Source organism: Pararge aegeria, chromosome 24, assembly GCF_905163445.1.
Source record: "Pararge aegeria chromosome 24, ilParAegt1.1, whole genome shotgun sequence".
Lineage (NCBI taxonomy): Eukaryota > Metazoa > Arthropoda > Insecta > Lepidoptera > Nymphalidae > Pararge > Pararge aegeria.
Genome location: NC_053203.1, coordinates 7,141,758 through 7,164,099, shown reverse-complemented (window position 1 = coordinate 7,164,099; position 22,342 = coordinate 7,141,758). Strand labels below are relative to the sequence as shown.

At 35.0% G+C, this 22,342-nt stretch overlaps 5 protein-coding genes across 5 annotated transcripts in view; 2 read left to right on the top strand and 3 right to left on the bottom strand.

Annotated features, from left to right (window-relative positions):
- Window positions 1-1,460: 1,460 nt before the first annotated feature.
- On the top strand, window positions 1,461-2,185 carry LOC120634541 (protein lethal(2)essential for life-like). Its single transcript, XM_039905231.1, has one exon. It carries the CDS (start codon window positions 1,611-1,613, stop codon window positions 2,121-2,123), a length of 513 nt encoding a protein of 170 aa, XP_039761165.1. The 5' UTR covers window positions 1,461-1,610; the 3' UTR covers window positions 2,124-2,185.
- Window positions 2,186-3,474: 1,289 nt separating this feature from the next.
- On the bottom strand, window positions 3,475-5,070 carry LOC120634643 (facilitated trehalose transporter Tret1-like). Its single transcript, XM_039905374.1, has 2 exons — window positions 5,055-5,070; window positions 3,475-4,670 (listed from the first exon to the last, which is right to left on the bottom strand). The coding sequence occupies exons 1-2, from the start codon at window positions 5,068-5,070 to the stop codon at window positions 3,475-3,477; spliced, it is 1,212 nt and encodes a 403-aa protein (XP_039761308.1).
- A 619-nt stretch (window positions 5,071-5,689) lies between these two features.
- LOC120634642 (facilitated trehalose transporter Tret1-like) lies at window positions 5,690-14,260 on the bottom strand. The gene is made up of 3 exons (XM_039905373.1): window positions 14,213-14,260; window positions 9,603-9,735; window positions 5,690-6,882 (listed from the first exon to the last, which is right to left on the bottom strand). The coding sequence occupies exons 1-3, from the start codon at window positions 14,258-14,260 to the stop codon at window positions 5,690-5,692; spliced, it is 1,374 nt and encodes a 457-aa protein (XP_039761307.1).
- A 1,299-nt stretch (window positions 14,261-15,559) lies between these two features.
- LOC120634540 (protein lethal(2)essential for life-like) lies at window positions 15,560-16,265 on the bottom strand. Its single transcript, XM_039905230.1, has one exon. It carries the CDS (start codon window positions 16,126-16,128, stop codon window positions 15,592-15,594), a length of 537 nt encoding a protein of 178 aa, XP_039761164.1. The 5' UTR covers window positions 16,129-16,265; the 3' UTR covers window positions 15,560-15,591.
- Window positions 16,266-17,885: 1,620 nt separating this feature from the next.
- LOC120634665 (plastin-2) overlaps window positions 17,886-22,342 on the top strand; it is a 74,969-nt gene continuing 70,512 nt past the window's right edge. The window contains exon 1 of the mRNA XM_039905404.1: window positions 17,886-18,213. Within this exon, the coding sequence (XP_039761338.1) occupies window positions 18,151-18,213 (63 nt within the window). The 5' untranslated portion in view covers window positions 17,886-18,150. The remainder of the gene's footprint in view (window positions 18,214-22,342) is intronic.

Sequence of the window (22,342 nt, the reverse complement as noted above, 5' to 3'; positions counted from 1 at the left end):
ACAATACATCCCTACTAGCGAATCACCTCAACTCGCCCGCCTGCCTTGTGGTTGGCCTCAAGAAATTGGCTCCAAAATGCATGCATGCATTTTTGATCGGATTGTTATCTCATGAATTTCGTATTCTTTCACCAATATACTTTCATCCCACATTTAACTCTAAATGAGTGTTTCATAAAACACTCATTTACCCGAGATAAAAACGAGCCTATGTCACTCTCCGGCCTTTGCTAAAATTCAAATCAGTTCGATGCCCTCTTGCTGCGTGTAAGAAGAACTACCAAATCTTGCATCTAGACTCTAAAAAAGGTTCAATATCCTTTTTATACATATGACAAGTTCAGCATGACATTCAAGGCAATTTAATATCGACGCTGCTCTTACATTTGTCATTTGCATTTTATTTACATAACAACAGCGATCGAAAACAAAACTATAATTTATAATGAAAATTAGAAACATAAAGTTTTAATAACACCTGATAATGATACTTAGTCCTTTACTTAATATAAGTCTCCGGCCAAAACTGTATTCCTGGATAAAACAATCTAGGAACATTAGACCAATAATAAAGCTTGGTAAAGAAAAGTTCCAGCTATGTTTAGATGTACATCAGTTTACAAAAGATGAGTTAAGAGTTAAGGCGCGTTCGGAATACGTAATCATAGAAGGAAAACAAGAAAGGAATACCAAGAAGGGGTGTTTTGTTAGGCAATTTGTAAGAAAATTTAGACTCCCAGATGGATGCAGTGCTGAAAAGATTGAGTCAAAGTTATCTCCCGACGGATATTTAACTATAACGGCACATAGAAACACTTGCAAACAGAGCTGGCCTTGCGAAACTATGATACCCATTTCCTACTCCTCTAAAAAGGCCGAATCAGATGAAACTACATGCTCCATAGAAGACAAACCTTCAAATCCACCATCTGATAAGTAATGGCTTTAACTATTTTACGCATTTAATTATCATTCGTATTCCAAGAAAAAATTACAGTGTCATGCAGAAAATAAATACTTGCTAATGATTTGTGCCGTTTTTGCTGTTATGAAAATAAGACATTATATTTTATACTCAAAAATAAAAACCAACAATAATTTCATATTTAATACTTTGAGTTTGATGTGGTGTTTTAAAATTTTTGGGGACAAGATGGTTACAAAGAAAATAAGGTTAGATAAGTCAAAGCCGTATATTAAGTAATCAAAGCCTTATTTAGTAATCAAAGCCTTATTACAGTTACAAAAATATCAAGGTTGCCTAACGATACAAGCAGCTGTCTATTTTAAGCGTGATGGCAAAATATAAACACGCCAATGAACTGTATGCTAATTTGTAATTATCTAACTATTTTTCCAAGTTTCATTATACGAAATCTATTTTTAGACGACCTATGTGCCCAGTTTAGAGAATGATAAACACACGAAATGATTCATTATTATGTATGGTAGATTTGGTCTGCAGCGAGAATTTTCTCGATTGCACGCACGTAAACGTAGAGCGTCAACGTCACATCAGTGCGCGGTCTATATAAATAGGACTGTGCAACGAAGCTGTTTCAAACTAAAACTAGGAGCGTTGAGCATTCGTTTCGTAATTTTCGCCGAAAATGTCGCTTGCACCTTACTTCTTCGACTACGACCTCCCAAGATGGCCGCGTCGGCTCCTTGACCAGAACTTCGGCCTGGCTTTAACACCAGAAGACCTCCTCACTGCAACCGCCAGCCCGGTCGTACCGAGATACAGATTTTTCTGGCCGAAAGACGCGGGCTCCTCAATCAAACTCGAGAAAGATAAATGGCAGATAAGCGTTGACGTTCAGCATTTTGCACCTGACGAGATAACTGTGAAGACAGCAGCTGGTTTTATAGTTGTGGAAGGAAAGCACGAAGAGAAGCAGGATGATCATGGATTTGTATCCAGGCATTTTGTGAGGAAGTTTAAAATCCCGGATGATACGAATGCTGATGCTATAGAATCAAGGCTTTCATCTGATGGTGTACTCACCGTATTGGCGCCAAGAAAAGAGGATACTCTTAAAGGTGAAAGGAATGTTCCTATAACCCACACGGGTCCGATCAGGAAGGAAGTTCCGGAAGATACTCTGCCAGAGAAGAAGTAATAAGTGCGGTAAAGTTTGTGATTGTGTTTTATTTATTTAAAATTATTATAATATAACTGATCCAAGACTGTGATTTGTTTTTCTAAATTTTTTGATTAAAAAATTATATTTTATAGCAAGGTGTTTTCTTTCAAATAAAAGTGTAGGATTTAGTGAGGTAAAAGTGAATATAGGTATTGGAAATATGGAGAGGAGACATGTTTACTGACAAAAGCTTTGGAAAGTATTGTCGATATTCTCTTTATTTATTTTCAAATTTTTTTCTATAAGTACTTAAGTCTATCTTAACAATTATACAACCCTAAAATAACTTTATAAGATGACCTTCGTGGCGCAGTAGTATGCGCTGTAGATTTATGAGTGGAGGCCCCGGGTTCGAGCCCCAGCAGGTGCAATTTGGGAACTTATAACTTCTCAATGTTCTCTGGGTTGGCTTTGGCGGTACTCTCAAGTCGTGCCGCTAGATTTACACAACATAGCTCATTATCATCTTAGATCGCATCATCACTTACCATCAGCTGGAAATGTAGTTATGTGCTAACTTGTATATAAAAAAAAAGTAGCCCGCGTTTTCGATTGCTTCTCCTGCGGCATCTGAACGCAAGCTCCGTAGACTTAGATCAGCTTAGAAATCTTTGTTGGATTCATTTGATTCTGTACTGAATTTTTTTATTTGTTTTTTTTTTTTCATTTGGAGGTAAGCGTTGATAGCCTTATGGGTATCGGTTTTCCTTTCGTGGGGGTTGAGTGCGATCCCTGATCTCTACTTTTGGAGCTATGCGCGTTTTTAATTGTGAAGGCAAACATCGTGAGGAAACATGCATGTCTGAGAGTTTTCCATAGTGCTCTCAAAGTTTATCAATCTGCACATGGCCAGCTTGGTGGACTACGGCCTAAAACCTTCTCATTCTGCGAGGAGACCCGTGCCCTGTGGTGGGCCGGTGATGGGTTGATAATGATCATTATGGTGATAAAACTAGGTACAAATGAAGTCAGTCAGTTACCTGCTCAGTGCGGAGTAAACAAGTTCTTATGCGTAAGCATAGAATATTATTCCTTACGAAAAAAAGTTACATTTTTCTTTTGCTTTTAATAAAAATTGATAATTATCAAGACCATATTTATTACATCATGTTATTCGGACAGAATAAATTCATATTATATATTTGGAGCTCGATCGCGGTTTTTGCGCAGGATATCAATGACCTCGAGTGGTGAGTTTACGTCTATGAGTACCCGGATCTTAAACTATAATATTATGACATTACATTGCGATATTTACTTACTCACTTAACATGGGTAAATATGTGGGGAACAGCTTTGTAAATAATTAATCAAAAAATAATATTGCTTACAAAGCAGTTGATAAAGTTGTATTACTTTTAGTGTAACTATCTTCTATATCCTGCAATGTACGACCATTCGTTTCAGGCAATACAAAACACAATATAATAGCATTAATTAATGTTATCAAACCATACGTGGCATACATCGCCGCTTCTCCATATGTCGCCATAAACCCTGGAGAGATTTTAATACAAACAAACAACACAAAGTACGACATAGCCGCACCAATTCCTGATCCTAATCCCCTTAAATTAGCAGAAAATAATTCGGGAACAAACGACCATGCTAAAGTTATTGCACATCCACCAAATGATATAAATAAAACTGTTATAGATATAGACAACCATACGTACCCAATGCGTTCTAAATGCAATAAGTAACCGACTAAAATAAATAAGGCTAAAGCACAGCCAAAATTGACGACAATGAAGAAAATCTTGCGCGGTATAAATTTGTTACAAGCAAAAATGAAGAATATGATTACGAATCTTAAACCATCAATGCCGAGCATAAATGTGAAAGGATCGATATTACCCTTAAATGTATCCTCAATCATTTCTAATGCGTAAAAACTGTAAACATTCACTCCGGTAAACTGAATTAAAGAAAATAGAAAAACAGTCAACAGTGGCTTCATAAATGATATGCTCATGATGTCATTATAAAAGTATCGGTTAGATTTTTCATTCTGTCGAAGTAAAACCAACTGCAACTCCTTTTGAGAGTCAATGCCGTCACCTCTAAACCATTTAAAAGCTTGGATACCTTCATCGATCTTCCCTTTCGATATAAGCCAGAGAGGGCTCTCTCTCAAGATTAACAATAATAAGATACTGATAAAAATTATTGACGCATAAATGTAGCTACATAGTCTCCATGAAACATATCCACCCAGAAGATGGCTGATAAATATCCCAACACAAAGCATTGTAGATGGACCTAGAAGTGTGAAACTTCTGTATTTTGGATCTGTTATTTCTCCAATGTATACCAAAGATACTGGTCTATTGGAGCCAACAGATAATCCCGCTACAAATCTTCCAAGAAGCATATACGTGTTGTTTGTAGCGAATGCTATAATAATCCAGCTTATTAAGGATATCACAGCGACCACTATATGTCCGGTTTTTCTTCCCACAATGTCGATGAGATAGCCCGCACCAAGACATCCAAACACCATCGATAGCGGTGCAATTGAAGCTGAAAAACAAATATTAACTACAGTTAACATTACATTTGTTTATTTCTTTGCGAATTTGGGTTAGTTATGTCTAAAATATTATGGTTAGCACTTTACCAAATTCTACTTAACAGCATGCAAATCATATTTGTATAATAGTAAAAATTATGTAAAATTAATGTCCTTATCTATGAGATAGTCATTAATTGCATATAACTTTTATTCATTAAGAATTCCTTCAATTTCCGCTTAAGCATAGGAAATTCGAGCGTTTCAATTATGTGTTTAGGTAAATGATTATATAAAACTATTACATTATTAGTCGATCAACAAGTTACGAACTAATTTCATTCTTAATAACTATTATAAATTACAATAGCACTACATCACAATGGAATTGGTACCTTTTCTATTGTGCATTCTCTAAATTACACAAAATTTACAGGTCTGAAAATAATGCTATCCTTTATAAAATCATTGCTGTAAAAAGATAACACTTTTTGTAGACTGATTATTTTAGAATAGCTTAGAATTGGCACAACAGTTAGCTGAAGTAAATAAGCTATTTGCTAAATGATCTATGGGCAAAACAGGGAGTTGATGATTCCTGAAGAATTAAATTAAGAGTTATTTGATTCATCAGCAATCAACAATCCGCTTGACAACAGATACATAGATAGTCAATTTTAACTAAGCTGCATAAAAAGTATCAAATTGTAAGTGAAAAGTCGAGTAATTTTAAAAATCATCAATAGAAACTGAAGAAATTAAAATTGATATTTTTATTGAAATTATTAACTAGTCATTGATGAGATGAGAACATTCCTATACTGTAACTAAATTGATAAATTTTTGATTTCCATAAAGATTTCCATGAGGATCAGGGTGAGGATTTGGAAATAAGGAGGCCTTAAATTACAATACAATAGTTTATTCAAATTAGCTTTTTTAATCATTAATGGACATTAAATTACTAAATTCCGTTAAGAAAAATTTCTTACCTTGAATACAAAATAAAATTGAAGGTTATGAGTAATAATTATGAATTTGATACAGTATTATTACTTTTCTTATAACTATCTTCAATGTCCTGCAAAGTACGACCACTCGTTTCAGGTAATACAAAACACAATATTATCGTATTAATTAATGTAATAATACCATACGCAGCATACATAGCCGCTTCTCCATATGCTACCATAATCCCGGGAGAGATTTTAACACAAACAAACAATACAAAGTACGACATAGATGCACCAATCCCAGATCCCAAGCCTCTTAAATTCGCTGAAAACAATTCAGGTACAAATGACCATGCTAATGCAACTACACATCCACCAAATGATATAAATAAAACTGTGATAGATATAGATAGCCATACGCACTCGTAGGTTTCTAAATTTAACAAGTAACCTACTAAAATAAACAAGGAAATAGCGCAGCCAAAATTAACGACAATGAAGAATATCTTACGCGAAATAAATTTGTTACAAGTGAAAATGAAAAATATGATTCCGAATCTTAAACCATCAATGCCGAGCATAAATGAAAAAGGATCAATGGTGCCCTTAAATGTAGCCTTAATCAGTTGTAACGCGTAAAAACTATAAACATTCACCCCGTTAAACTGTACAAAAGACAATAAGAAAACAATTAACAGTGGCTTAACAAATGATATGGTCATAAAATCTTTATAAAAGTGTTGGCTAGATTTTTCAAATTGCCGCAGTAATACCAACTGCAACTCCTTGTGCGACTCCATACCTTCGCCCCTAAACCATTTGAAGGCTTGAACTCCTTCATCAACCCTCCCTTTTGATATTAACCATAGAGGGCTTTCTTGCAAAAATAACAACAATATAACACACGATAAATTTACTGCAGCATAAATATAGCAACAGTGTCTCCATGGAACATATCCACCGAGAAGATGGCTGAGCAATATCCCTAAACCAAGCATTATAGACGGCCCTATAAGTGTGAAACTTCTGTATTTTGGATCTGAAATTTCCCCTATGTATACTAAAGATACTGGTCTATTGGAGCCAACAGATAAACCAGCTACAGATCTTCCCAGTAGCATATACGTGTTGTTTGTTGCGAACGCTATAATAAGCCAACTCATTAGAGATATAACTGCTAATACCATATGTCCGGTTTTTCTTCCTACACTGTCGATAAGATAACCCGCACCCAGACATCCGAACACCATAGATAGAGGGGTTATTGATGCTGAAAAAACAAACATTCGTTTTAGTTACTGTATTAATTTGAAAGCGTTAATAAAAAACTTATTTTTAACATCTACAGTCGTTTAACTGGTTAAGTTCGTATGTATTATATGAGGATAATAATGTCTTGAGGCCTTACTACCATCGCTTAATTCGTATTATTTTAAAATTGTTGACGTTTGGTTGAAGAATTACAAAATAATATCTGGGTTTGCTGAGTTTCAAGCGATTATATAACCTGACCATGGATTACTATTTTAATATTAATCAAGTATTAATAAGTAAAACATCGTGAGGAAACCTGCATGCCTGAGATAGACATAAAGTTCTGAAACGCGTATGAAGTCCACCAATCCGGACTTGGCCAGCGTGGTGGGCTACGGCCTAAACCCTTCTCATTGCAGGAGGAGACCTGTGCCCTGTAGTTGATATAATGATGATGATAACTAAGTAACAAAGCTAAATCGACTGCCGACTGCCGCAGTGGGCAGCGACCCTGCTTTCTAATTCTTAGTCTTAGGCCGTGGGTTCGATTCCCACAACTGGAAAATGTTTGTGTGATGAACATGATTGTTCTTCAGTGTCTGGGTGTTTATCTGTATATAAGTATTGATGTTAATTATATTCATAAAAATATTCAACAGCTATTTTAGTTAACACAAGCTACGCTTACTTTGGAGCTAGATGGCGAGGTGTGTATTGTCGTAGTATATACATATATATATCTATATATATAAAAATGTTATGTTGGTTTGTGTACGCTTCAAAAACTCAAAAAGTTCTGCACCGATCGAGCTGAAATTTTAGCATGATATATAATCCGCATCAAGGATTGTTTTTATCTATTTTTTGCATCAGTCACATATCCGCGCCCGCGAAACGACGTTTTGATTGATCACCTTGATTGAAACCTCACCATTGTTAACATGATAGGCCCAACACCGAAGGTGTAGGTATAGTCTGATAGTATAGCAGATGGCCCCGGCCCCCCGTAATGAAAAGAATCAGCCTATAACAGAGCAACACTAAGCAGGGCATGCCAGGAAAACGCCCTACAAACTGGTGCCCTGGTGAAATAAACATAGCAGTAGCACTTCCCCGGACAATCTCTGTCGCAAAAGTTCTTTTTTTTTTTTTAATAGACGAGCGCTTGACTGCAATCACACCGGATGGTAAACGATGATGCAGCCTTAGGTGGAGAGCGCTTGCCTATTCACTCTTGATTTGAAGGTGCTCAGGAAAGTGGAAGCTGGAATGGCATTCCAGATCCTAGCGGTACGGATCAGAAACGAAGATGCGAAGCGCTTCGTACGCGTAAGCGGTATATCGACCACGTACCTACTACTTATTATAAATTAACTAATTAACTATCTGTCTGCGTTCTTCGTCTGCATTTCGTTATATTAACCCATTACCGGTACAATAGTACAATAGTACAATACGACAGGCGTATTACGTATCTCGCGACAGGCTTGCAACCGGCGTAAATCTTGCAATCACTGCTGTCAAACGTCACTTTTGTTTATTTATTGTATGGAAAAGTGACGTTTGACAGCAGTGTTTGCAAGATTTACGCCAGTCGCAAGATACATAATAACCCTGCGGGTCCTCTCCTACAATGAAAAAGGGTTAGGGCCATAGTCCACCACGCTGGCGCAGTGCGGATTGGTGGACTCCACACACCTTTGAGAAAATTATGGAGAACTCTCAGGCATACAGGTTTTCCTCACGATGTTTTCCTTCGCCGTTGAAGCAAGTGATATTTTTAATTGCTTAAAAACGCACATAACTTAGGAGTTAGAGGTTCGTGCTAGGATTCAAACTCGTCCACCCGAAAGGGAAGTTAACCTTCCCACGGCTATCTTCGTTTACGCCAGCTCTGCGTTTGTTACGGTTTTTACAAATCCCGTGGGAACCCGTTTTTTCCTGACTTAAAAGTAACGTAGTCGTATGGTTCCTTAGTTAGAGCCATTAAATAAAGAACCTACAGAATCCTCACTCAGCCATTATTGTATGCAATGCATTGTGTTCAATAACAGTGAAAACGCACCGCGCACGTCTCACTGTTCACCTGCGAATTGTTGCTAGCTCACGGTTTTTTTCCCATTTCCCCATTTTATGGCGAACGCTTGGAACATTAGAGGTAAAATAATTACTATCAACTTAATAGTTGACTCGAATACAAATTAAATACTATCGAATAACTGTTATCATAACATTACTTTATATTATATTCATCCTTGCAGTGGCGTGCACAGGGTTTTTGACCAGTGTATGCATAAAGAAGGAAGGTGCCATAAAATTGGAAAAATCCTTCGCATTTATGAGTTATACAAACATTTTAGGGTATGCAGTGCTTTTGTGCATGTATGAAGTGCACGCCACTGCATCCTTGTATATTTTTTCTTGGGGAAAGGGCCTGGTTGCTTGAGACAACAAACAGCCCATAAGTAACATTATATTGTACTCATATCAGTTATGTAAAGAAATAAATAAATCATTTATTCATTCGTAACTACCATATGAAGTGACTAAACGTTTGTTAGAGAAACCATTCTAAAGTGGAGTGGTTTTTGATGCTTCAATATTAGTCGTGTACACGGTTTCTGTATGCTCTTAATTCTGTGGTTACAGCGTAAAGCAACGAAAAACAAACACACTTTCGCCTTCATAATATTAGTATGGTGCAAACTACGTAAATAAATAAATTGAATCTCTTACCGATCCAAGAAGCCATATTGGCATCGTAAGGGAATTGCTCATCCTTTTCCAGCTCCGGTAGGAGGACTGCACTGAACCCGAATGCAAATCCCGCTGTCAGTGTCAACCATCCAGATGTCGCTGTTGCGAAGAACTGGAATTTTATAAGACAGAAATGCGCGTCAATTTTTTTGTGAAACATATATTGGCTTAAAGAGTTGAATCGACGAATTATGCGTCACGGAAAATGGTGGTGACGGCAGATAAGAATACCTCTGCTTGTGTGTCGTGCGACGCGACTAAGGCTGCCAGTCCACCGGAGCGGAGCGTGGCAGCGAAGCCGAGAAACGGAGAAATATTAGCAAATAGGATTGCACAAAATCTCCGCTTTTCTTAAGTGGACAGGTTCTTGCTAGCTAGTTTAAAAATTCATACAAAACCGGTAAGCGGAGCGGGTACTTGCTGCCGAGCTCCGCATATTGAAAAACAGAGCAACTCCGCTCCGTATTACTTTCTCTTTTCGCTCCGCAGCCTCGCTCCGCTCCGGCGCGGCGCGGTGGACAGACTCAGAACGCAACTCCGCTCTACTACTATCTGGGGTCTCAAAACCGTCTGCCAAGCGTACGGATAGTGGGAAACCCTCCTGTTGGGAGAGGCCTTTAGTCCAACAGTAGTCTGTTATATTGGTGCTTAAATCCTGTACTCCTTTTGATTTGGACCTTTTTGACAAAGAATATGTTTTCTAGAATTCACGTCTTGATTCAATCGGAGGATCTAAAGAGTTTTTAGTGTAGTGGATTTTGGGAGTTTGAACTATGTACTTTTTTATAACAAATGATTCCCTGCGAGATTGTTCTAAATTTAAACAGTACATGCGATATAGTACAAATAATTCCGTAACGCAACCTTTATGAAAGTTAAACGGCTTGTTCTTTAAAATCATACTATTATATTCCTATTTTTTATATTCGAAGAGATTAATATTTAATTCCAATAAATAAAACTGTCAAATCTAACGATCCGCCATGACAGTTCAAATGACGAATTCAAAATTATGACATCACGTCTATATAAAACTATTTTTGCACTTCTTAAACTACGAAAATCACTGCGTATATCAAGTATTTCGTGATTTCAAACTATCAGTTGCTAAGTTTTTTGCTTTCAGTACAAAAAACAATAATCTTTGGCTATGGAGCAAGGACTCTAATTTGCGGAGCGGTCATGACAACCGGCGAGCGTTTTCGCGGGAAATAATTCATTTAATTAAATAGATTTTGCAATTTATATCAACAAATCCTTTAATTTTTGATAAAATATGATATATTTTGGACATAGTAGACTCTTCCGAATAACAAAGGGCAGTTTTCATAATTAGTCATCATGTATAATAGACATAAAATTTTATAATCTACAATTTAGTTTATTATTACCCACTAGGTATCATAATAAAATTATCGTACTCTTTATTTATGTCTCACGATATTTATTTTTTAATTCACACAAACTGCCAATTAGTGAAACGATGGAACAATTTATGTATTGAATATTGATGTTAGGACTTTGTAACTACTGTAATTAGTAATTACACTTTTGGCATTATTATCGATACGGGCTTAAACAACCTGTTTCCAATAATTTATAAAGGATTGACAAGGCATGCACCTTTTTTTCATTGATCCAATATTTATAGTAACATATTATGAAATCAATGGATATTTCATTAGTATTAACCATTCAAATGAGTTACATATCTTTCGTCTATTGTTATAATATTATAAGGTAGATATTATTGAAGTGAAAATTTGAAACTCTATGAAACGAAAGTTCGTTATATAGAACTATTAAAATTGTGAGTATGAACTATGAGATAAAATACATTACACATTTTGTTTTACCATTAATCTGAATAAAAGGTATGTAATATAATATTTTACATAAAAATATTAAATAGCTTTTATGATTGGTAAACAATAATATACATAATTGCTCATAATATACAGATAAACAGTCAGACACTGAAAAACATTCACCACACTAACATTTTCCAGTTGTGGGAATCGAACCCATAGCCTTGGACTCAAAAAGCAGGGTCGCTGCAAACTGGGCCAATCGGCCGTCAAACTCTGTCCATCCAAGATCCATCCATCCATCCAAATCATCCAATCTATCTCAATCTTTTGTAGAATCTCAGATTTTTTCTAGAATCTGCCGAGTTTAAGATTGTTTAAAACGATTATCGTCGTCGATATAGAATTTTGTGCCTAGAAGTTCTAGGTAGGCTAGGAACCAGTTGGATAGTCAGGAGTTAAGAGGTTGGATGGCGTTGTCCACAACACACGTGGTCACGATCATCATCAGCGACTTATTTTAAAATTTACTAGCATTCCCTCGCGATTTATGTTGTCGCGGACTGTTTTTAAGAATTTTAAAAGGGAAAAATTCTGTCAGACTTACTAAATACTTCCGTCGTTTTGGCGTAACGTTTACCGTTTAAGCGTCACGCGCATCGTAATCTATCAAAAAGGATTTTTTTCAGTTTTTGCAACATTTCTCAGTTACGATCGTGGCGTGGTCGTGGTAGCTATTGGTAATAGCGTAATGTTATATAGCCTCAAGCCGAAAGATCCAAGACAAAATAAACCAATTCGAACCGGCAGTTCCTGAGATTAGCGCGTTCAACCAAACTAACTCAAATGCTTTATAATGTTATAGCTGACCCGAGCCCACTCCATTGGGCGTTGAAACATTTTTACTCTTGATGAAATTATAAATGTGGTTCGGTTTGTACAGAGTTCTTTATTTCCAGACTTCCAAAAGGAGGGTTATATTTTTACTACATATACATGCAAATTTGGCTATATTACCAGGTTTCAAATGAGGGAATGAAATGATTATGATTGCATAAATAATTTTAATTTTTATTGACCCAAAGAACAATGGCAAACTCCAAAACAAATTGATGTAGATTTTTTATTCTTGCTTTTGTCTACGAATGAAAAACTTTTTACTTTTAAATAGTCAGAAAAAAAATATTGCGTTTTGGTTTTAAACGTAGTGTTTGTATCCTCTTTGGTTTCAAAGGTTTTTAATACGAACCAATGAGTAGATATCGAATAAATTGTCAAAAATACACTGTTAAGGTAGGTACTATAAATTAAATAAAAAAAATTGAATGAATTTTTAGACTTAATAGTAATAAAAATAAATTTTATTTCAACAACAACAATTGCATTCATATAATAAACTTGTACCAGGAGGTCTTGTTCTTCTAACAAAATGTGTACATAATTTGTTTCTGTTTTTTTTAATCCGTCTATATTTAATCCATCATAAATTAATTATATGCGGACTTCGTAAATATAATTAATATTAAAGACAAAAGTTCATAATATTTTCATGTATGATCTCATAAGCCATGCATATGTTTAAACCTCATATAAACTCATTGGCATTCTTATTAAAAACATCTACAAATCGCGGTTTTATTTACTTAAAAAGATGTTTGTGGTTCACTTGATGTTTACATACTCTTTGGTTTTATTTTATTATAAAAAAAAATATTACACGGTCCTAGGAGTTCTAACGCGATATAAGTAAACATAGATTATTTATAAATATAATGACATGTTAAACATAAAAAAAAACGCTCTCATAGAATTAATATCACTTAAAAGGTTACAACATCGCAGCGGTTCCGTACCTATCTTGTATTATCTCTACATTCTTTAAGCTGTCCTGCAGTTATATGCAGCAAAAGGGAAAAGTCTTTTGTTTTAAATACTCAAGATGTTATATTTACTTATTTTGATAAGAATTGATAATTTTTGATACTATGATCAATAAACATGATACAAAGGTTTAATATATTTTTTAAATATAAAAACTACTTTTTATTACTTAAATATAAAAGTTATAGATATGCCTTTTCGTGGCTGCCTTTTTTGTGTAAGCATTAACAGGCTCCATAACTTTTCTTTAGAATTCAATAATATATCTCTCATCTTTTAAATCAGTGTTTGTAATAAACAATTTCATTTGACCATTTTTTTTCCAGACTTCCATTGCAAATTTGACTACCACGATTCACGAAGGCACTCACCAATAATTTTGCTTTATATTGGTGAAAGAATTTAACGGCATAGTATCGATCCTAAAATTACACAGCAAACTCACAAAACTCACAAACTTTTGCTTTTTGAAATTTGAAAGTAACAGAGCGTTAATCTCATCAACCCCCATGGAAGCTCTAAATCCTTCCTCCATGGAAGTTCTAAACTAAATTACTTAAAGAAGATAATACACCGAGGATGTCAATAAATAGCGATAACAATCAGTGGCTTTAAAAGCTTTAAATTTTGAATTAGACTAACTAAAAATCGAATCCTTTCATATGGTAAAATAATAGACACTGGAAAATCACTAACTGCTTCCCGATCGAGTATTTTCCCAACAAGTTGCGAACCGTTCGTCTTAATACAAAACACTAATTTGACAGTGATAGTTTATACCTAGGTACCTAAGATTTTCTCAATTGTTATTTTTAATTTTGTATAGAAATGAAACCTACCGGTTAACACAAACGGTCATAAAGAAGTAAGAAAAGCCCACAAAGGCTGATCGTCTATTACCTGTTTAAAAATACATGGCACTTCAAACTGTCCAAATACACATTTCATTTTTAACAATATATTTTGCACATTTAACAACGACGTGGTTTCCACCCTGCATGCGTATCCAACAATAACTAAATAACCATACTGATGGTATGGGTAATAAATTCTCGTTCTAAAACTCGAATTTTTATCACAACATTAAGGCATGCGAAATACATTAAATACAAAATAATCGAGGCGTGAAAAACATTGTTTTGTCACAGTGTAAAGTACCTATCTAACTTTGGTCGGTACCAAATTTAAAAGAGTAGGTATTTGCACAGTTGTTGAATGAATATTAATATTATATTACTATAAATATATAGTATATTTTGTTTTGCAAGAGGACATGCTTTGTATCCCGTACATTATCTTATATCTTTAAACGAGCAATTCTTGTATATACCTAGGTATATATAATTGGAATCTCGGAATCGGCTCCAACGATTTTAGTATACAGGGGGTTTCGGGGGCCATAAATTGCTGCAACGAATTTGCACGGGTCAGCTAGTATTATTTATTTGAAGCTTTTTCGGTAAAAGTTTCAATGAAAAACGGATTTAATCTTAATGAAGCCGCTGGCGTTTTAATTAAAGGTAGGTAGGTATATTTAGGATTACAATTTTTGCTCGACGAATCTGTAGCGTTAAAAAATAAATATGATTAAAACTAATCTTTTAATTGATACCGCGGTGAGTTATTATTCCCATATCCTGTTTTAATGTATCGAACTGAAAACCGTGGATGAAGATAATATGAAAAAATATTATTCCAGATAGGTATTTAGGAAACATAACAAGCATCAGCATTTAAATGTACAACAGAATCGTGGCACTATAAGCCAATTCTGGTTTACACAAGTCAGTCTTTGAACAAATTTACAGGTCTTGTATAGGTATGTATACTTAATGAGTAATTATCTAGTGCCGTCCTTAAGGGCCGTTTACACCCAGTAGGTATACAACGTAATAACTTAGTGCTAGTGCAGTAGATAATTATTAGGTAATAGGTACACTAAATAAAAATATTAAAAAACTAACTTCACTGCACACATTGTGCATTGGTGGCGATTCTGTTGTGCCTACACAAATACAACACTAAATTGACAGTTCAATAAAATCTAGAACATACCTAGGGAAAAGGAGTTACGACGGTGGCACTAAGTTACATTTCAATTTAGTTATGATTTGTGTAAGTACTACAGAAATTATACTATGAATTAAAAAAAAATCAAACTATTTAATTAGCACGAAGTCTTTATTATGAATAAAGAAATAAAACTATCAGTCTTAAAAACAAAATCACTGGAATGAAAATAAAAAATAACACGCTGGTTGACTGAATTAAAATAACCTTTAAGCTTTATCGCCGTTCGATTGATCGGTGACCTCCTTACGCACGGGACCAGTCTGAGCTATGGGTACCTTCCTCTCACCCTGCACTGCTAGTGGAACCTGCCTAGGTGCCGTCACCGTCAACACCCCATCCGAAGACAGTCTTGATTCCACAGTTTCCGGCGTGCAACCTTCCGGCAACGCGTACCTTCTAGTAAATTGACGGGAGATATAACCATGTTTGTCCTGCTTTTCTTCATGTTTACCCTCAACCACGATGTATCCGTCGACGGTTTTCACATTGATATCCTCAGGGGCAAAGTGCTGCACGTCAAGATTAACTTGGAACATGTCCTTGTCGTTTTTGATGCTTGAACCGAGGTCTCTCGAAGCGGCAGCAAGGTGTCTCCATGGTCTGTAGTAGTCTCGGCTGACGACGGGTCCGCCAGCGATGGCGCTTAGCAAATCGTCTGGGGTTAAGCCAAGCCCGAAATGTTGGTCCAGCAAACGGCGGGGGCGCTCTACTTCGTAGTCAATGAAGAACGGTAGAAGAGACATTTTTCTTGATAGCTTCTCAATTTACGACGTATAACAATAGATATAGTACTTAATTCTTTGAGAATTACGGTGAAATGGACGCTTGCGAAATGCAATGTTTCACTCACAGTCGCTTGTTTTCAACTGACGGCGAGTAGCGCAAACTCCGCGTATTTAAACCGGCCAGTGTTTCCAGACAGGGGTAGAATGTTCGAGATGTCAGGGGTTCCCAGCTACGGGTCGCTTTAGTTTATTTCGATAACGTGAATTTGTTATTGCATTTTGTTTCAACGAATTTGAAAGAATTTTTCTTATTGTTAGTTATAACTTTGGATTTTTATTGATTTGAATGAAGTTATTTGTGGAACAATGAACTACCTATAATTCAAAGAAATGAGACGTAAAAGGTACTGTAAATTAAATTGCTCAGATTTTCTTTACAAATGACGGCGTGGTTAGAAATATCCGTGTTTGTAATGTATTCTAAACTAAGGACTTTTATCCAATAATATCGACAATATAAAACTCTAAAGAAAAAAAATAGAACAAAAAAATATGTCACTAAAATTTATTGCTGTTATATTTTAAAATTTTATGTTTTTTATAGTACATAGCAGTTGCCTGTGATTGCAACCGTTTAATCATCATCATCATAATCATCCAACAAATTTGTCCAAAGTCGTCGTGAAGTACCAGGTTTCCAAGATAAAAGCTGTCAAGTTGATTCTGTTCATTTGAATTAAGTTTAGTAGGAATATATAAATAAAATAAATAAATAAATAAATATTTTATGGGACGAAGAGATCCGAAGATTAACTATTAATTATTATGACGTATTAGATAAAATTTAATTATAGTCATTATGACTACTATGACTTTAGTCAGCTTCGTTCGTTTCTAGCAATACAATCCTATAAAACATAGTTTGTTTTTCCATTACAAGTATGACTAGCTACAATGTTGTAAGTAGGTACCTACATTAAATATTTAAAGTAAGGTGTAAGTAAGGTGCTTGTGTAATGGGTACAAAGATGACTGAAGAATATTTTTATGCAAAATGTAAATACTCATAATATAAAGATAAACACCCAGGCACTGAAAAACAATCATGTTCATGACACAAACATCATTCAGTTGTCCCACGGCCTCGAATTCAGAACGCAAGGTCGCTACCCACTCCGCCAGTCAGCCGTCCATTGTAATTACTTAATTGATCCTTTTCAAAGCGAATTGAATTTGAATTATCCTTCCTGTCAATTAGCCGTCTATATTATCCATATTCATATTCTTGTATATGCATATCCGCGCACTCAAGCAGTTATCACTGTTACAAATATTGATGCGGACCACTGATTTGAGAATCCCTGACATGTCTGTTAATACTGAAATTTCGAGATAAATCTAGAAAAGAATAGCGTCATCTGTTGGTGAGTAGCATATAAAATGTTTGAATAGTTTATTCCTTTTAATATAGATGGCGCTAAGTATGGTTTTGTTGAGCGCCATCTAGTAAAAAGTAAGTGTTAACCAGAATATTGCCAGTAGTTAATCTACAGACTGACATCTGTCAGTTACCAGTAAAAATAATAAAATGATTGTAAAATAACACAAAAATTAAATAGAACTTACATTTTAAACTACTTATTATATATATAATATATTATTATTTTACTATTTTATCGTTTTCATAAATTCATTAATATTTATCTCTTGTTTTAATAAATATTGTAGTCTGTGGAAGCTACTTAAGTTCTCAAGGTAGCTGTTCATTGGTCGTCGACTCCAGTCGACTTGTCGGCAAGTTTTCGATCGTAGTTCATACTTCATAGTTCTAGTTAAAGCGTTAACGCCAAGCAATAAAGACTTGAGATTGTGATAATTTCCGTGCGTTTCTGAATAAAGTTGCTAGGTGTGCAGTGATTTTTTATTCCATTTTTAAATAAACATATTAGTGTAAGCAAGAAGTGTTACGCTGTCTTTTACACCTGCATTACTTTTTGTAGATGTTGTGAATTTTGTTTTTGTGATAAAACTTGTGCGACAATGGCAGACAATTCAAAATTGACCGATGAGGAGTTAGTAGACATCAGGGAACAGTTTTCTCAGGTATGTAATACATAAATTTCTTGCCGGCATGGACGAAAGTCAATACGCAAGTTTCTGTATGGAATGTGCCGGAGCCCACATGCTGAGTTTCGCATTAATAAGAAATAATTATGTACCTATGCCGTTAAAGGAGTGCGAGTTTACTAAAGCCCAGCCTTGAGACTGCGTGTGGTCATATTTTAATATTAAGTTATTCACAATATATCGCTAAGCTGATATAGAGCGTTTAAATTATGAATTCAATTCTATTTTAAAATAATATCGTTTGTATAGTCCTACTTAAAACCTCACTTAAATATTCAATCAAGATTTCAAACTTACTGCTTCAAAACTATTTGTTATTATTGCTTTTAGTTTAAATAGATAAACAGAAAACATATATTTCTTTTTTTTTTTATAAATGATCATTCCAATAATCACAGTCATTTTGCATCTAGCAAAGTTAACAGATATTAATATGTTTTGTATGCAATTATTTATGTTTATATTTCTTAATGATAAGGTATCAGATATTTCTGCTTTCATCTCACACTAGATAGAAAACTGAATGTTAACTTGTAAAATGTATGTTTTGGAAATGGGCCACTGCTGAGTTTCTTGCCAGTTTCTTTTCAGTAGAATCCGCCATTGGTACCATAAGTAGTCACTACAAACAGAGAAACTGGACTTTTTCAAAGTTTTTAAGAAGCAGGCATACATGAAATACTTGAATTCTGATTTTTTTAATAGGACTCAGTTCAAAATATAAAATCATTATATATCATCAATATAATTCAGGAAGTTCCAAATTGCTAAATCTTGTGTAAGCATCTCAACGTTAGGATGTTTGTCATATCAGCACAGCTACCATCTTAGACTGTATCATCACTTACCCCCAGATGAGATTTCAGTCAAGGGCTAACTTGTAGAGGAATGAAAAAAAAACACATACCTATATTGCACCAACGCACACATCGCCATCTAGCCCCAAAGTAAGATGACTGATGAATATTTTTATAAATAATATACATAAATACTTAGAATATACTATAAACACCCAGACACTGAAAAATATTCATGCTCATCACACAAACATTTTCCAGTTGTGGAAATCGAATTCACAGCCTTTGACTCAGAAAGCAGGATCGCTGCAAACAGCGCCAATCGGCTGTCAAAAGTCTAACTGTTCACTTATGGGCATGGTAACCAAAAAGCTGGTGCTATTGCCCCTTTGAATTGCTAGACTTAGCCATTGGAATAAATAAGCGGTAGCTCTTGGGTCACAAAGACATCAAGACCAATTTCAAACCAATATCTTACCAAATATTTAATTTCAATTATCGCTGTAACATTTTATCTTATCTATAATCTCCCATTTATCTACATTACAGTTGTACCATAATAATTGGTACACATACTTTTATATATGAGATCATACTTAATTTAGTAGTAATATAGTTGATGGATTAATATTAAAATTGTTATTCAGTTAGGTACATACAAAATTTGATGACAATGATATTGCAAAATGTTTGAATTCTTATTTTATATTTGATTATGAATAATAATAATGTTTAATTCAGATAAGAATCCATAGCTACAACAATAACAATTATCTTATTTACTATATTCTAAACTAAAATTTGCCAAACCTATAAATAATAAAAAATTAGGAATCTCCTCCTGTGTGTACCAACCCAGTGCTCCATAAAGGGATTTTCCCATTTATTTTTTTACATTAAGAGTTATTTAATTACACACCGTTGCCGCTGTCTCCGCAGTCTGAGGAGCGTGGTTGCCTTTGTGCTTAAAAAAGATGTATCGCCTAAACGCTATTCCTTGTGGCCACATAGTTTCATCCATAAACACTGATAACTTACTATTAGGGATATCAAATTTATAAGCTTCATATTGTTTTGCCTGTTTCATTCTTATCTTAGATAATTGAACACTTACATTCTTCTCTCTTTTCTGTCTTTTCAAAGATATATTTCGAAATATCCTCTGTTGTTTAATGTATCAGCTTTATTCTCTATAAATTATCATCTTCATCATGAACCTATTTTCAGCACACTACAGGGCATAGGTCTCATCCCAGAATGAGTAAGGTTTAGGCTGTTGGAGCAGCATTTCAAATTGCTGCCTATTCTAGAACCAAAAGGATACTTTAAGAGGCCAGGGGCCCAAAGCGTTTATGTAAAACTGTTGAACAAACATGACTCAATAGTCAATCGTGACCAGAGTATAGTCTGCTCACTTAGAAACTTCCAACTATGTAAACAAACCTGTTTTATCTATTTACAATCTCGGATAAACGCAGTAAGCACTAAACGCCTTTAGGCTACAAAAAAAATCGTCTGTTGCACAGGTTTTGCTTATACTAATAAATTGAAATTAATAAAATTTTAAATTCATTTCTTTCAACTAGGCCTTCTTGATAAGCACTTTTGAAAATCAAGTATAGTCTGTCACTTTTTAGAAATTGTACCAACTATTCCCAAAGAGGGCCAGAGGTCCACCAGAAACTCTCAATAAGTTCAAAGTTTTTATAAAACGGAAACTTATAGATAAATCCTGTTATAATTAATAATATTAAGGATTACTTAAACGATAAAAAAGCTTGGGTGTGAATTGCTCTAGCTTCATATCTTAATATAAATTTACTGGAAGATGGTGGTAACAAAAAAAATTTACCCGGCTAAGTTTGTTGTGGGCTCTTCTTAGATCAGGGCGCGTTTGGAACCCTCATAGCTTTAGATTTAAGTTGGCGAACGAAGTTATCACCATCCCCTTACTATTATGGAAACAAATATTTATGAACGCTTCATAAGTGCCTGTGATAGGCCTGTGACACGACAAGTCAAATTCAAATTCAAAATTTCTTTATTCATAAAGAAATTTTTCGTAATTTTCGTAGTAAAAAATAAAACTTATTGCTTGGGAAACTCTGTACCATAACATAGGTTTGAATGGCAGATTCTACCGAGCTGGCAAGAAATGTTAGATGGAGATAAATGTAGAAATCTTATTTAAAGAACTGTAAATCTAATTTGAACGCGACTTTTCAACTTAATATTATAGTTGAAAGCATTTAAACGCGTCGCCTCAGCATTCACAACATGTGCCTCTTTGGGTCCAAGTCTTTTAAAATTGGTCACCATTTTTATGACTGTGAAATGGTTATACGCTTATTAAGGTTATCTAATTCTAACGCAATGTGAGGTTTTCTTTGCAAATGTATAGATTAGCGTTTACTGATTATTTTAGGTCGCGTTTTAGTTTGCAACGTTGCCAAATCAGATCCTTTCATGTCACGCTCTTCAGAAGTAAATAGAGGAATAGAAATCATAAAAATGTATTACTTTCTTGCCTTACGATTTCAAATTAATAAATTTAAAATATCACAGTTAAGGAACTGAGGAAATAATGCTAATGAAGGCTGAGAGTTCTCCATTTCGTTCTCAAAGCTGTGTGAAGTCTACCTATCCGCACTTGGTTTGGCCTGAACCTTGTCAGGAGACGAGTGCAATATAGGCCGGCAATCGGTTGATCAAGATGATGCCTTACGCGATTCGACTTCACGACGACGGTGACGTGATAACAAACAGACAAACTAGAAATTCTAAAATGTTTTATTTGTTTTTAAATTTGGGCGGCCGTTTAATTTGAGTGGGTTATTTCTAAACCACTGGCCCTTCACCATATATTCTGTATGCGTCATACGTTATCCATTACCCAAGAGAATTTCGCGTTACCCAGCGTTACCACACAAATGCTTTGTATTCGAACCTCGTACCCGTCTTGCCTTGACACGGTGTCGTACAGGAACGCGACGCTTCAGTCACAAAATCGATACTTTAAAAAACGATGCGGCGATTATTTAATGTCGAAACAGACATCTAGTTATGTAATTCAAATCTAAACATTCTTCAAACGAGGTTAGATTGTAGTCAAGAGCTAACTTGTAGTACCGAAAAACTTATTACTGACTTAACGCCTATTTTAAGTAAGCATCGGCAGAACACGCCAGCAATACCACAATAATAGAAATTACTTGATAGCCTTTGTTAGTGGACTAGGAGTGAACCGTCAGTTTTCCTGAGTTAGAAAGTATCAAAGTAAGTTAGGTAGAAGGACCTATAGCATGCCA